The sequence below is a fragment of the Suricata suricatta genome, chromosome 12 (genome assembly GCF_006229205.1).
Source record: "Suricata suricatta isolate VVHF042 chromosome 12, meerkat_22Aug2017_6uvM2_HiC, whole genome shotgun sequence".
NCBI lineage: Eukaryota > Metazoa > Chordata > Mammalia > Carnivora > Herpestidae > Suricata > Suricata suricatta.
Window position 1 is genome coordinate 85,900,645 of NC_043711.1, and position 15,313 is coordinate 85,915,957.

The 15,313-nt window shown below is 56.8% G+C and overlaps 1 protein-coding gene across 1 annotated transcript in view; it reads right to left on the reverse strand.

Annotated features, from left to right (window-relative positions):
* Nucleotides 1–2,896: 2,896 nt before the first annotated feature.
* KIAA1755 (KIAA1755 ortholog) overlaps nucleotides 2,897–15,313 on the reverse strand; it is a 41,372-nt gene continuing 28,955 nt past the window's right edge. The window contains exons 8-14 of the mRNA XM_029917237.1: nucleotides 14,990–15,106; nucleotides 13,161–13,259; nucleotides 12,118–12,266; nucleotides 9,984–10,122; nucleotides 8,611–8,733; nucleotides 7,725–7,937; nucleotides 2,897–4,081 (exon numbers count right to left, since the gene is read on the reverse strand). Coding sequence (XP_029773097.1) covers nucleotides 3,380–4,081; nucleotides 7,725–7,937; nucleotides 8,611–8,733; nucleotides 9,984–10,122; nucleotides 12,118–12,266; nucleotides 13,161–13,259; nucleotides 14,990–15,106 — 1,542 coding nt within the window. The 3' untranslated portion in view covers nucleotides 2,897–3,379. The remainder of the gene's footprint in view (nucleotides 4,082–7,724; nucleotides 7,938–8,610; nucleotides 8,734–9,983; nucleotides 10,123–12,117; nucleotides 12,267–13,160; nucleotides 13,260–14,989; nucleotides 15,107–15,313) is intronic.

Consider the following 15,313-nt stretch of genomic DNA (forward strand, 5'->3'; position numbering starts at 1 on the left):
GTCGCCTCCCTTCTCCAGTCTTCATTCAGTCTTCTCCTCTGCAACATGGGGACATCCCGGAGGATGACTTTGGTACCCTCGGGGTTGTAACGACTCTCTGATGAAAAAACAGGTGGGCCCAAAAGTCCTTCGTAAATGCAAAGTGCCTCAACTTCTGTGTGGGCTCATCCTACTCCGGCCACAGTGGGTTCCTGAGGCTTTGCTCCTTGATGAGACAGTCACCCCTCTGGAGAAGAAAAAGGCTCGGGGACCCAGGGATCTTAGCGTGCTGGCCCAGGAGGCCTGAGGAACTCACTGGAAGGTGGGGAAACTGAGAGGCTGCACCCTGCTCACAGTCACCAGGCGGGTCAGCCTGGATTCAGAGGTGGGGGTCTCTGATTCCAAAGGCGAGAAAAATCCTTATCCATTTAGTGACCCAATTGGACGGATAGGGTAAACCGAGGACCAGAGGGAAAGCACCCCACCTGGGGTCAGGCAGGCCGTCTGCAACACAGTGTGTCACCTGGGCCCCTGTCTCCCAGGCCATGCTCATCCAGCAGCCTCCCAAGCATGAAAAAGGGGTTCCCATCAGGGTGGGCTACGCGCAGGCATGGCCCCGGCAGATTTGGCGTTCCTTAACAGTTCATCCACCAGCACAGAGGGACGCTGCACCTGTGCCTCCTCAGAGCAGCCCCGTGGGGTCCAGGCTTTGCTGACACAAAGCTCTGCAGTCACTGGTGTGACATCTTTCGCAGGTCACACCACACCCCTCCACGGGTGGGGTAGGGCAGAAGTCAGTTAATCAGAAAATTAATTAAGAAATCCACATGATTCAAAGAGCAAAAAGCTCTGTGGGAATTATTGGGGGCCTCTGGAGGAATTTCTCCCTTGGTTTGCTAGATAATGAAAGCAGGGGCTGGCCAGGCCGGTGCTGAAGAATAATACTAGATGCCCATTTAATGAGCACCTACTATGCTCCAGGCACCTTTCTAAGGACTTCCCGTATATTAATTCATGTAGTACTTACAGCAAGCTTCTGAGATCTGATTATTCTCTGGAGTAAGGAAACCAAGGCAGAGAAAGACAGCACAACTCGGCCAAGGACTCAGTTTGTGAGCCGTGGAGCCTGGACAGAAATCCAGTCTGTCCAACTCCAGAACCATGTGACTGGCCACTTTGCTACACTGGCTCATGCACTACTGGAGACCAGGTGTGAAGGGCCCAAAAGACCAAGGCTGGCCCAGCCTAGGCCCCCAGGCACACAGCAGCGGCCAAGCTCAGCAGGACTTCTGAGGGGACACAGCCTATGACTGTCACAGACCCAGCAAGCAGCCCGGTTTGTCCCTTGGTGGGCCCAAAGTATCAGCGTGGTATTGGGTCCTGGCTCAGCCGCTCCCTGCATGGCACTTCTCTGAGTCTCAGTTTCCTCCTCAGTAAAATGGAGTGAAATTTGCATGGGCCTCATGATTGTAACGAAAGATTCTGTGAGCCCTGTAAAGCTTTTCAAGTGCTTAGCACCGAGCTAGGCAGATAGAAGATGCAGAATAAACGTTAGCTATTGCACGATGTATTATTTCATTCATTATTATATTTCGTTTCTACATCCCCTCTCCATGGGCTGCTGTGACGGGGTTTGGCTCTTTTTAGAGACAGAGGGATGCACAAGATGGCTTTGGGGAGCCCTCCCTTCCAAGAATTCCAGGACCATCCGTCCTCCTCCCCAGCCCCGCCCCCATCCCTTGCAGTGCCTGTGTTCTCTCAGAAGTTAGTTCCCATCTTTGCACCCCAGGTGCCCTGGCTCCCTGCCTGTGGTCCCCACTGATTGGATGCTGTTGCTATAGTAACAGCATTTTAAGAGGCTTCGACCCCTGTCGGAGGCGACAGGCATGGATGGAGGGACGTGGGCTTATCAAATGCCTCTTGCATCCTCAGGCCAGTCCGGACTGGAAGGCAGGAGAGCGGAATGCGAGAAACAGAGCTAGCCTGGGGTGGGGGCCGTCTCCGACCCCAGCCCCAAGTGTTGCCTAGCAGCATGCCGCCTCGCTGTGTCACATGGGAAAGACCGAGCAGTTGATTATAAATGCAGATTCCAGCCATGCCCTGGTCCCCGAGGGTCTGCTTTTAATGATCTGGGTGGGACCCCCGAGGAACCTGCCTTTGATCAGCTCTGCCTGTGGCTCTGAGGCAGACAGGCCGAAGACCACACTTGACAAAACCTTAAGTTCTAGAAGGTTCTTGAAAGCCATCTTGGGCACTGAGGCTTATGTTGCTTTTCCTGCTGAGCTCTCTCCCGACGAGCTTGCCTTGCTCTCCTAGGCTCACTGGTCCTGACCCCCTCTCTTTCCACAGATGAGCTAAGGGCTTCCCCCTCTGCCAGCAGCCAGGAAACTTCTGGGGCCAGGCTGCCAGGGGCCACCCTGGTAATGCACCCGAGGTGGAGACGGGGGTTCACACCCCCCGTCAGCATAACGACATTCAGGGGCGGTGCTGGCAGGGGTTACTCTGGGTCATGTGAAAGGCTGGCGGTGCTCTAGGTACCCTGAGATCAGAAATGCCAGGCGTCCCCACCCTGTCCCTCTGCTGGGAGGGGATGCGGTTCTCCACTCTCACTCAGTCCCAACCGCCAGCAGAGACCCAGACGCTGTGGTGGCGACCCATGGTGGGGGGAGTGGACTTGGTAGAGCGTGGGGAGGGGAGAGGGTTCTCTCTGGAGGGACCAGGATGAGTGGGGTCCCTGGAAGGTGAGACAGAAAGGGCCCTCGCTGGTGGGCGGAGCCAGGGAGAGAGCAGAGTGCATTCTCGGCCCTTACTCCTTTGGGTGCACTGACTGGCTTCCAGGAGATGATTCTCTTCACGGAGAATAAACAGCTGTGTGCAGTGATTCGCTTGACAACACACCCTTTATTCCCTTCCCAGACTCACCCCCACCCCTCCACCGATAGATCGTGAATTCACCACCAAACAAACAGGCACTCGAATCCGTGTCTTGGATAAGAAGCCACTCCCAAATCCCCCCACCAACGACCCCAAGGGGAAGCCCGCGCACCCCTGAGCACCATGCCGTTGTCTGGCTGGCCTAAGACTGAGACTTCTGGAAGGGTCTGTACCGACGACTCGTTCCACGATGGGACGTAGGGGTGGTGGAGGCAGTCCCGGGGTCTGCTGAGTCCTGCCCTGCCCTCCGTACTCCCTATTCTGATCAGAAGTCGGGTCTTCCCGGAGCTTCCCAGGGCTCAGGGCAGGCTCAGGCTCCTGCCCTCTCCCGGTGCGGGCCAAACACACAGCGACTGCCCGGGACCCGTGTCCAGAGGGGCTCAGCCAGGGCTCCCCAACTTCCTCTTGTCGCCCAGCCCCTCCCTAACCACCCCCTGGAGCCTGGGGTGATTGCTGGGAGTCCTAGCTAGAGAGACGCAAGGGGACTTGTCTGGGGTGAGTCCTCCAGGGACATCTGTGAGTCTGTCCCCTCTGAGCAGAAGCTGCCTCCGGCAAGATGGGGGCTCTGACTCTGCCTGGGGAGTCGCTGCCAGGAGAAGAGGTGGGTGAGGAGAGGCTCGGGGGCAGGATCGAAGGGCTCGTGGGCACCTTTGCCTTCATCAGCCTCTACAGCCTGTTCAGCTTCCTGGGGCAGAGGGCCTGCCTGGGAATTTCCGTTCTGCCCCTCTGCAGGGGCCCGAGGCCACCAGGAATGTGGCCAACGATCAGGGCCCAATGAGTCCAGGAAGACCAGGCCCCGCCTTTCCCGAGAGGCGACAACATCTGCATTCAGACCCTGACCCTTGGCAGCTGCCCTTCTCAGTTCCGGGTGCGCCGCGTGGGCGGCAGGCCCCGCTGGGCACGGACAGTGGGCCAGTGCCTTCCTCAGGAGGGTCTGGATCTCCTCGTGCCTCACCCGGGCCTCCTCCCACAGGGCCTGGCCCGGGCCCTCCTGGCTCAGAGAGGCCACCTGCAGCCCCAAGGCGGCGAGCTTCTCGGCCGGGAACTCGGACGCCAGGCGCCGCAGGTAGCGGTGGAGGCGGCGCTGGTCTCCAGGGCTGGCCCTTTGCGTCTTGCCCAGCCGGAGCTGCCTCATCAGGTCCTGACAGTCCGTGTGGAACCAGGTTATCTGGGGGCGAGAAGAGGGGGTGCGGGGTTGAGGCTAGGCGTGGGGCTCTGGAGCCCCATGAGGACACAGGTGTGCGTCTCCAAGCAGAAAATCCGGATTGCTGGGTTGAGTTTGTAAGATGTCGCCCAGCCAATGCCCCGGCAAAGACCGTGGTCTCACTCGCGTCCCTGAGGTTAACACACCTGAGACCAGCAAGCAGCCCCCAGCACCCCGGGGGTCCTCAGGCCTCACCTGGGGGCCAACAAAGCCTCACCCCTCTCTGGGGATGATCCAGAGAGGAACATGTGGGTTCTCAGCTGCAGAAACAACCGCATTCGCCCCTTACGAGTGGTGCGGGGGGAGGCCCTACCGAGCACCTCCTGTTTGCCAGGCTCGGTACCCCTCAAGCAGGATCCCATTGACCTACACCAGCGGCCCATTCTACAGAGGATGAATCCAAGGCTCAGAGACCGGAAATCCCTTGCCCCAGGTCACACAGCAAGTCTCAGGGGGGCTGGGATTTGAACTCAGATGTATCCAGTCTTTGACATGCAACGCTCTGGAGAGGCTGGGCAGGCCCCGGGCAGGGCTGTGTGCCCGAGTGGTCGCCGGAGAGACTGTCAGCCAACCCGGCCCAGGGGCCCCCTCACGCAGCCAGGCCTCTGCCCCATTTTGGGATTCTTCCTGTCCCCATTTCACCCACAAAATGTCTGCAGGCTGCAAAGGAGCCAACACGTTTCCCAGCAGCTCGTGAAAAACATAATCTTTCTCTCCATTAATTTAGAACCGACAGCGAGCTGTTAGCTGTGGGGATTGGAGAACCATTTTCTCCAAGGAAACCATCTTTCCGCGGATTAAGGGAACTTGTCTTTAGATAAATGGCTTCATATTCGCGGAAGCACACGGAGCTCATGGCTGGCAAAGGGCTCCATAAATCTCTGTTAGCAGCGCAATTGTGTTATTATTATTTAGTGCCAAAGCCGCTGCACGCTCGCTCTCTGCCCGGGGCCGAGCCCAGCACAGGGCTGTCCTGGCTGTCTGTCCGTCTGTCTGGGGCTCCAGCTTCCAGGCTGAGCTGGACAGGGAGGGAAGCACCTCCAAAATCATCTTGCCGAGCCCTTCCTTGTGCGGATGAAGATTGGGGGCCAGAGAGGAGCAGGGGCCTGGCCAGGTCAGATAGCGAGAGGGCCACACGCGGTGGGCGTCATGGTCAGGCTGCCACCCCCTGAATGATTCCCGGGCCTGTCTTCCCACAGGCCCCCAACCTTCCTTCTCCCTCCTCACTCCTCGCTCTTCCTCCATCCCCAGGCCCCCGACAACAGACAAGCAGGTGAGGAAGCGACAGGATAGTTTCAGGCCACAGTGAGCAACGTGAAGTGAGAAAAACAGGGAGAGAGAGTGAGTGGGAGCCAGGCAGCCAGGTGGAGGAAAGATAAGACACCAGCCGGTCTTGGGGAAAAGCATTCCCCACGGAGGGAACAGCAAATGCAAAGGCCCAGAGTTACACAAGCTTGTTTTAGGCGGTGGAGATGGGCCAAAACTAGTAAGTGAGGAGAGAAGGGGCCAGATGTCCGTAACCCACGGGGCGTTGCTACCACTCCTGCTGCTGCTAACAATAATAACATTGGTGTTAATAATAATAATACCAAATTTGAGTAAAGCCCAGGGGGAGGGGCGGTACTTACATTTAATTTAATTCTCTCACTACCCACAAGAGTCAGATGATCTGCATTTGAATCTCAGCTCGGCCATTTCCCAGCTGTGTGACCCTAGATGAGTTACTTGACTTCTCTGTTTCCTTGTGTGTAAAATGGGCCTAATAATAGCACTGGCCTTGGAGGATTGGTGTGACAATAAGATGATATGTGAAATGATGAACAGAGCCCGCCGCATGGTCAGAACTACATAAGCCTTGGTTATTGGTGAGGAGCTGAGGCCCAGAGTGGGGAAGACAGCTCCTGCAGTCACACAGACCTGAACAGGCGCGAGCCGCCCCAGCTCTAGGCCTCAGATTCTGCCCTGCCTGGCTCTCCTCCATCAGCCGGAAGCGGGGGTCCCTTGGCGGCCACGGACCACATACCCTGTCCACTGCCCCTCAGAGGCAGAGAGAGGGACCTGTCCCCCCAGCGCCCCTGGCCGGACTTGAGCAGAGTCTCGCTGGCTTCCCCTCTGAAGCATCCTGCAGTCTCCGTCCCCTGTGTGCGGGGCCCTGACAGCCGGGCGGCTGGGGTCAGGCTCTTCCCATGCTCTGTCCCTCAGGGGCGAGTCTGGGGCCACTGGGCCTGGGCCAGAGCTGTGGGTTCTTGTCCAATTCAGGGTATGGCTCTCCCAGGCTTCTGGGGTTCCCCCAGGCCTCAGTGCCCCCAAGAGAAAAGTGAGAGGTTTGCCTAAGTGGATTGGGGGATGGGGTCTCTTAAATCAAATCCTGCTTGACCATCGGCCCTCTGGGGAGCCTTGAGCAAGGCAATTTCTTCTTTTGGCCTCCGTTTCCTCATCTGCAGAATGGAAACAATATAGACGCTCCTCCCTCATAAAGATATGGTGAGATTAGGGGTGCCTGGCTGGCTCAGTCAGTAGGACTGTGACTCCTAACCTTGGGGTTGTGAGTTTGAGTCCCACGTTGGGCATAGAGCCTACTTAGAAAAATTTTTTTGAAAAAAAGAAGCGATGGTGAGATCAGATCAGATAAGGTTTGTGAAGCACTTCTTAGTGCCCGGCATGGAGTCCACAGTCACGGACATGGGCCACTCTCAGGATAAGCCCATCCTCACACCTGATTGCACATGGAGATCTGTTACACCCACACCCCCACCTTTGGAGAAGAGCACAGAGCATGAAGGCATCTGTGTTCAAATTCCAGCTCCTCTTTTCTGCAGCTGTGTGGCCTTGGGCAAGGCCCTTCTCCTCTTAGGACCTCAGTATCCTCATCTGTAAAATGGGACCACTACACTTTGCCACACTGGATTGCCAAGCGACAATGGATGCAGAGCAGTGGCGTTCCTCCTACCCCAGCATGGCCCGCGACGCCATCGCCCAGAGGAGCCCTATCTTCTCCCCACTGCTGGCCAAACTCCGGCGTCCTGGCCAGGACTAAAGCCTCTGTTCTGAGGGTGCTCAGAAAAGCCTCTGGGCCCGCCTCCCACCAACCGTCCCCCTCCTCCCACAGCCCCCGCCAACTGTGTAGGGCAAGGCGGGGCATGGGAAAGAGCACTAGAATAGTACCATGGGCTTGCTGTGTGACGTTGGCTAGGTGACAGTCCTTCTCTGATTTTGCTTCCCCAACTCTGCAACAGAGGGGTGGGACTAGATGAAGCTTCCTAGCCTGGTCTGACCCCCTGAAGTTGTCTGCAGAGAGCTAGGCGAGAAAGCCTAGGGCTTTGACTGGATTCCCGGAAATACCAGGCCCCCTTCCCCTAATCCCACCATTTAAGAAGCAGATGATTTCTGAGTGTCCTTTGAGAGCTGAATGGGACCAGCTGGGGCTGGGGATCAGCCAGGACCAATTTAAGGGGGTCACCTACCCTTTCGAACCTCACTCCTCTTCTGGTAAACGTCTGCCACAGACGGAATCAGAGATGAGCCTAGTGCCATGTGTGGGCTGCTCCCTGCCCGCACCCCCTCCCAGCCAGAGGGCCCGGGGAGGGTCTGTGCGGGGCGGGCTCACCTTCTTGCAGAAGCGGTGCAGGTGGAGCAGCGTCTCCAGGTCTGTGCGTTGCCGCTCAGCAGCCATGTAGAAGTGGGTGAGCTGGGCCTGGAAGGCCCGCTGGGTGGAGGCGAAGGCGGCCAGCTCCGGGCACTGCGCTCCCCCCGCCGCTCCAGCTGCGGCCCCCAGCTGAGCTGCCCGCTTGGACAGCTCCAGGCCTTGGCGGTACTGGGCCTGAGCAGGAGAGGAGGGGTGCCCATTCAAGTGCCTTCGTGGCTGAGGCCTCCTCCACAGGCCGGGACCCTCTATCGCCCCACTGCTGGCTTGTGAGGCTTCCCAGACCTCTGTTTTCTCATCTGCAGAATGGGCACCGGGCCTCTGCTTCAGCAGTTCACTTGCCTAGCTGGGACTCTGCTCTGTGTCACCTCCTTCTGAAAAACTTCCCTGACCCAGGGTCTGGATTAGAGGCTCCTGCTGTGTGTTCCCACATTTCTCCCTTTCTGCTTGCTTCCCTGTTCGGCACCCCTAGCCCCCACTGGCCTGGGAGCTCCCTGCGGGCTGAAAGGGGCTGAATCACCCGTGTCCTAGGCTCCAGGACATCAAAGATGCAAATTCCTTGCCCCTGACCTCTGAGGCTGATTAAATAGGTGGGAGCCTGGAATCTGCATTTTGCTAAATCTTCCAGGGATTCTGAGATAAGTCTTTGTCCGGACGTGGTGATCCAGGAAGGCTTCCTGGAGGAGACAGCATCTAAGCTGAACCCTCTGTGATCCAAGCTGGTCTCCTCACTGTCTCTGGAAGGTTCCTTGCACTTTCCCACCCCCACACCTTTGCCCTAGCGGTGTCCCCCTCCTCCACTGCCCTCTCCACTAGCTCCCGTCCTGCTCCTCAGTCCTTAGAAACGCACTGCAGCCTGGAGGAAGAAGTCCTCAAACTCCGCGTGGGCTTTCTCCACAGTCTCCAAGCTTCTGTCTTTGGGCGTTAGCACTTGCAGGCACTGGCTCCCCTCCTGCTCCATCCAGTTGCTGACCTGGGGCAGGAGAGGGAGGCGCGGACATGAGGGGTGCCTGCGGAGATGTACCTGGCCAGCTGCCCCGCCCCCTCGGAGGTGGGGATCTTCCCGTCTTCACTTATTCAGTGGCAGGGCCCATGCCCATTGGCCTGGACAGAGACGGTTCTGGTTCCTGGCAGAAGGGACAGTTTGGGGGGGGGGGTGCATTGCCATGGTCTTCAAATACCTGAAGGGGATGGGACTCCCCGAGCGGGGCCCCAGGGGGCATCTGGCCCGGCCAGTGCCAAGCACAAAGTAGGCCATCAGTGCGCGCCTGTCTGAATGAAGTCACCGGTGGCAAATTTCAGCTTCTTCTAATCATTCAGTGCTGCCAGTCATAAAAGAGGCAGTTTTGAGAGTAATGAGCTCCCCATCCCTGGGGCTATGCAAACAGAAAATGCTGCCTTCTGTACAGTAAGGTGCGCAGGCCCGCTGCGGACTCACTGTGTGAACTGGGCAAGTCATGTCCCCTTCCTGGGCCTCAGCTTATTCAGTGGCAAAATGGGGTAGACATGAGGCTTCCACGAGGGACAGAGGGGATAAGATGGCTCTCGAACCCAGGAGCAGAAGGCCCCTTCTTACTCTGGGATGCCTTGAAGATTACGTACTCAGTTTATCCTCAAAAAGCCCATGAGTGGCAGGCACTCATATTATCCCCCCATTTGACAGATGAGGAAACTGAGGCAACGAATAGTTAAATAAGTCGTCTGGGGTCCCAGTCAGTGCTGGAGCCGGGATCGGACCCCGGGCAGTCTGCGTGTCCCACAGCCCCTAGCATGAAGGGCACAGGCAGTCAGACGAAGTGATGCCAAGTGTGGGCTCCAGGATCAGACTCCCAGGTGTGTGACCAGGTCAGGTGATGTGATGTCTTCCGGCCTCAGTTTCCTCATCGAGGATGGGAGCAATCATAGCATCGTCCCCCATCCCCGGCCGGTGATAAGCTTGGAACACCATTGTGTACACAGACTCTGGCCCAGGGCTTGGCGGCATAAGAACAGCTTTTGGGGTGGCGTCTGCACCCCATGCAGCATCTCAGGAGTGCCTTGTCACGCACCATGCCCTAGGCTGCCCGCCTGGCTCTCGAAGAAGGGCCAGCCTCGTGTCCTGACACCGGAGCAGTGCCGGGCTGGGGCAGGGCCTTCCCTGTGGAGACGCCAGCCTCCCCTCACCCTCAGCGAGGCCAGCCTCCTGCCCCCCCTGCCCCCGGAGAGGCCGGCCTCCCCTTTCACCTGGTGGATGGCGGCTTCCAGGTGGCCGAGGCGGACGCGGAGCTCCAGGCGCTCCAGGAGGTGGTTAGATGCAGTGACCAGGACATGCAGCTGCTCGTCCATGAGGCTGTACCAGGCGACAGCTTCAGCCAGACGGCTCCTGGCAGGTGGAAGAGGGCGAAACAGGGCCTGAGGTGACCTCCACGCCGGTACTCCTGCCCAGCACAGATCTGCCCCCAACCCCCACCGGCTCTGCGGTTCCAGCCCGGGCATTCCAGCTGCTGACTTGCTGTGTGACCTCGGGCAGGTCCTCAGACTGACCTTTCTTGAGACTGAGAAGACCAGAGGACACAGCGGGGAACCAAATGACCTCCCCTTCCCCGAGAGATCCCCTGGGAATCTGAGCTGGACAGACCTGGGTTCAAATCTCAACACCTAACCTAAGCCAACTGAGTCAGGTGCTGAGTGTAGCCTGGATCTTAGCGCTTTCTAGAGCCTCTTCGGCTGAGAAGTAGACCTCACACATTCAAAACGCCTAACAGTATCCAGCACACAGTGTTAGGACTTATTGTTTCTATTGTAATGATGGTGAGCGGCTGTCACCTGCCTTTCCACCATAGCCTCCATTTTACATGTGGGAAAACTGAGGTCCAGGGAGAGAGGAACCGACTCTCATGCATAGGATTCTGATTTGGAATCCAATCTGCGCTTTTCTGCACGGAATTAAAAAAAATAGTCGAGACATAAATGAAAGGGAGCAGACGGGATTCAGGCATGGTAACACTCCGGTGAAGGGAGGAATCTTGGGTCTTCCCTACACCCCTCAAATACCACCCCACCTGCCTCTGCCCAACGGGGTCTCATTTCGGATGAAAAAGGGGAAAAAGGAGATGGAAGGAAAGCCTGCCATCCTTGCTCTGGACCTCCTCGCCTGACTGAAGCTTCCCACAGATCCCTGCTTTCCAGGAAGGGGTGAAGGCCCAGGGTTGGTGCTCAGAAAACCTCAGCCAGCCTGGCAGACAGAAGGAGGAAGGGGTGGGCAGGGACCCAGCTGCAGAAGACAGGCACGGAGGCTCCTGTGAGGCCACACCGCCCCCTGGTGGAGCTGCTGGAAGCCAACAGTCTGGCGAGGCCCACGGTGAGCAGCGGAGCTGGGCTGCGGGCCAGTGAGGCGGGATGATGCCAGGAAAGACAGCGCCAGGCTGTGTGAGGAGCAGGGAGACGACTCCACACCCAGCACCAGGACCCGCTTCAGTGTGACTCTGTCTGGGGATGCCGCACAGGGCAGGGTGTTCGCGACTCTGGGCCAGGCTGCCTGGGTGGAGTCCTGATCCCACGCACCTCAGCTGTGTGATCCTGCCAAAGTCACTTAACCTCTCTCTGAGCCTCAGGCTCCTCCACTATAAAATAAGGATAATACTAGCCTCCGCCTAGTGGGGATTAAACAAGTTAATGTTTGCAAAGTCCTGAGCACAAGGCTATGCCTGTACTAAGTGCTCTTTAGGTGTTAGTTAAATAAACAAATTGTTCTTGGAGGCTTATGCAAACTTTGTAATTGCGTTTGTTCTAATGCAGAAAAAATATCTCCAGTTACTGACTGATTTAATTACTGATCTGCACCGCCCCCCCCCCCCCAAATTTAAGGAAACCAGTACTTTCCAGGAATGTGAAGTTTTTGTCTGGCCACTCTGGGACCACTGGCATAGCTGACCGTTCTCTCCGCCCCACTGAGCAGCCCCCCAGGGAAGGCAGGGCCAAGCAGGGGTCACTGCCCAGGTGTCCTGCCTCTTCTATCATTTCGCTGAGCCTCAACTATCAGCGAAATGAGGACGATGGGGCGCTCACGAGGCTCTTTTGAGGAATAAACGAGACGGACCCTGGAAGGGATTCAGCCCAATGTCTTAGAAAGTCAGAGAAAGTGCTTGCGGGGGACTAGAAATGAGCAGGGCTGTCCTCTGATGCCCACTTTGGGCTGAAGATGATTGGGGCTGAAGGGGGGACGTCAGAGAAGGGGCAGGGACCTTACCAGAGCCTCGGCCCAGGATCTGGACCCTGCAAATGCTAGGCACCCTTAGGGCCCATGCTATGTGTTCCCAGCTCCAAGCTCCCAGGTCAGTGGACAAAGGTTGGGGAGGAAAATCCGGGCTGTTCATACCTGACATCAGGGTTGAAGTCCAGCCTCCCAGCTTCCTGCTGTAGCCAGGCCAGAGTGGCTCCCCCTTCCCGCTGGAGGCCCAGCAGGCCTCGGTCCCTCAGCACCGTCTCCATCAGCTCTTTGGACTTGCTCAGACACCTGGAGGCTTCCTGCCGGGGCAGGGAGGCGGCCTGAAGCCCAATCCCCACTCTCCTTCTACAGCCTTCCAGGGCTCCCCACACCCCGATCATGGCTGACACCCCCAGTTTGGCATTCAAGGTCCTGCACAGTCTACCCTTTCCATCTCTAAAACGTCTCCTCCAGTCAGGCCTCCTCTTGTCACCATGGCAGCCTCACTCATCTCGGCCTCTTTCCCGGTCTCCCTGCTGCTCTCTGGCTCCCCCTGCAGTCTGTTCCCCACATGGCAGCTGGTAGGATCTCAAAGCGTCAACCTATTCACCCTGCTGCTAAAAATTCTCCATGGGCTTCCCTGCTGGCTTAGAGTCGAATCCCAACCCAACTGCCTGATACAGCCTCCGCTGGCTTCTTCTCTCCTAGTCCTTCTCTTCTCTTGCCCTGCTCCTGTCACTGTTCTACACTGGCCGCCATGCTATTCTTGAACATACCAGCACAATCCCACCTCGGCTCCTTGGCACATCGTTGCCCTCCACCCGGAGCAGTGCCCCTCCTGTTCCCATGGCCGGCTCCTTCTCATCCTCTATTTAAATGCCATCTCTTTAGGGAGGCCTTCCTTCCTTCCTCATTGTTCTCAATCTTATTTTCATGGCATTTGGCACCATCTGTAACTACACACTCACTTTTTGTTTATTATTTCAATGACTACTGTGCCCTCTGCACCCTAAGTCCTGAGGGCAGGGAAAAGTCAGTGTGTCCCAGGCCGGGTCTCCAGGATATGACACATCGTGAGCATCCAGTAAATCTTAGTCAAACGAGTGGATAAAAAACGGGATGTTGACACCCACCCTGGCTGTCCCCCTCACTGAGCCCTCGGCCCATGGACTCTGGGGTATAGTGAGGCTTCCCACCCCATGCTCCTGGCTCACCTGCACCCCTCCAGGAGGGTCACTCTTCTCAAACTGCTGGATGGAAGCCTTTAGCAAGGAGGAAACCTGGTGCAGGTCAGCAAGGAAAGGGTCCAGCTTCTGCATGATGGAAAGCCAGAGTGCGGGTGTCAGCCCCACGCCAGTGAGGGGGGCGCGCCTGCCCATGCCAGGAGAACATGGGGCGGGTGTTAGGCCGTGGTTCTCAAACTTCAGCTGCATCAGAATCACCTGGAGATCTGGAAAGAATCCGGACTGCTGAGCGCCACTCCCGAGCCCCCGATTTCATTCCTTTTGGGTGGAGCCCGAGAATGTGCGTCTCTGACAAGGTCCCAAGTGATGCTGAGGCTGCTGGTCCAGGGACCACACTTTGAGAAGCACTGGTGCCAGGAATGAAAGAAGGAGAAGAAAGAAGGCCCTAAGGGGATAACTTGGGGAAGGGGTAGGGGAAGGAGCAGGTGTGGGAGGGCAGAGTTAGGAGATGTCTTCTGCTGGGTCCCACCTCAGCCCAGCCCCACCACCGGCGAGCTGTGAGCCCTTGGGCAAGTTGCCTAACCTCTCTGTGCCTCTACTTCCTCCTCTATAAAATGGGATCGCAGTCGTTCCTACCTTAGAGGCTTGCATGAGGGTGAAATCGGTGCATTTATGGGAGCCACTTGGTGTACCATATTAGCCAACATCATTACCAGTTTTCTATTCTAGGTCTACAGGTTAGATTTTAAAGGGAAGATTTTAAAGTGAAAATACATTTTAAAGGCCACTGTATTCATTAGAGGGGAACTGGGGCCTGTGGGATGAGTAGGAAAGGAGATCATTCAATATATACCCTTTAGAGCCATTTGAATTTTTTACATACTGCCTGTCCAAAATCAAGCACATGAAAAACAGGAGAGCACCAGAGCCAAAAACAAATAAACAAACCACCGCATGGGATTGTTAGTTAGACGTGCAGTTCTCACTGGAGGGTGATATTGATCCCCAGGGGACATCAGGCGATGTCTGGAGATGTTTTCGGTTGTCATCATTGGTGAGGGGCTCCTGTCAGAGTGGGTGGTGGCTGGGGACAGCGCTAACCTGCTGCAGCACGCAGGGTCGCTCCCAACAACAACAAAAAAGAAGTAGCCAATTCCTAATGTGACTGGGGCCAAGGTGAGCAGCGATGGTCTAGGGAGAAGGCCTGGGCAGCATTTATGGGCACTGGTTTCCGTGTGATTGAAGCCTGGCATCTTTCCTGTTATTGCGCAAGTCAGCCCCGTGTACCCTGGGCACTAAACGGGGCATGAAATGGCCCCTCCAGGGTCGTGTGGAGAGGAGCCTGTGATCATAGGAGGAAGGAGTGCAGCCCTAGACGTTTCCTTGTTTCCTCCTTCTTTCGGGAGGGAACGAGTCTGCCTCCCCCACCAGACCCGGAGCTCTCCGAGTTGTGTGGGTCCATGTAACAAACGTCTGTCCCATTTTATTTTCTGTTATCGTGGACCCCGCTCTTAGCATGTGCCTGACACCCTTCTGGGCTCTTTACCCATATTAACTCAATGAAACCTCACAACAGCCCCCTCGAGAGGTCCTGCATTACTTCCATTTTGTAGTGGGGGAAAAGGGCTCAGAGAGGAACATAACTTCCCCAAGGTCACACAGCAGAGCTGGCATTGGAACCCTGAGAGTCTGGGCGCAGAGCCTGAGCTCTTCATCACTGGGCTCTGTACCCTCATTATAAATGTGTGGTGAATGACTGTTTCTGGGCCTGACAGGGTCCCTAGATCCACGGGGCAGGATAGTGAAGGGAGGAAGAGAAGGAGTCAGGGTGAGTGGTAAGGCTGCCCGATGGTAGACACCTGGAAAAATTGCACCCACTCGCTGTGGCAGTAGGGGAAGGGGCCTCCCAGGGCTGCGGGCAGCTGGCTGGGGTCCACGTGGCGGTGGAGAGCTCCCAGTGAGGTCACCACTTCTACCTGCAGACAAAAGAAGGCAGTCAGGATGACCAGGGGACTCAGCGTGGGGACATACGTTTGAGAAGGGCCTGCCAGGTCCTTGCCCCAACACCACTCCGTCTGCCACAGGTAAGGCTGGCCCTGGCTCTATAGTTGCTTTCTGGGCAAGGATCTTCTCTGGAGAGTCTGACAAATCAAAATTCAGAATGAGATCCCAGCTAAGAAGAG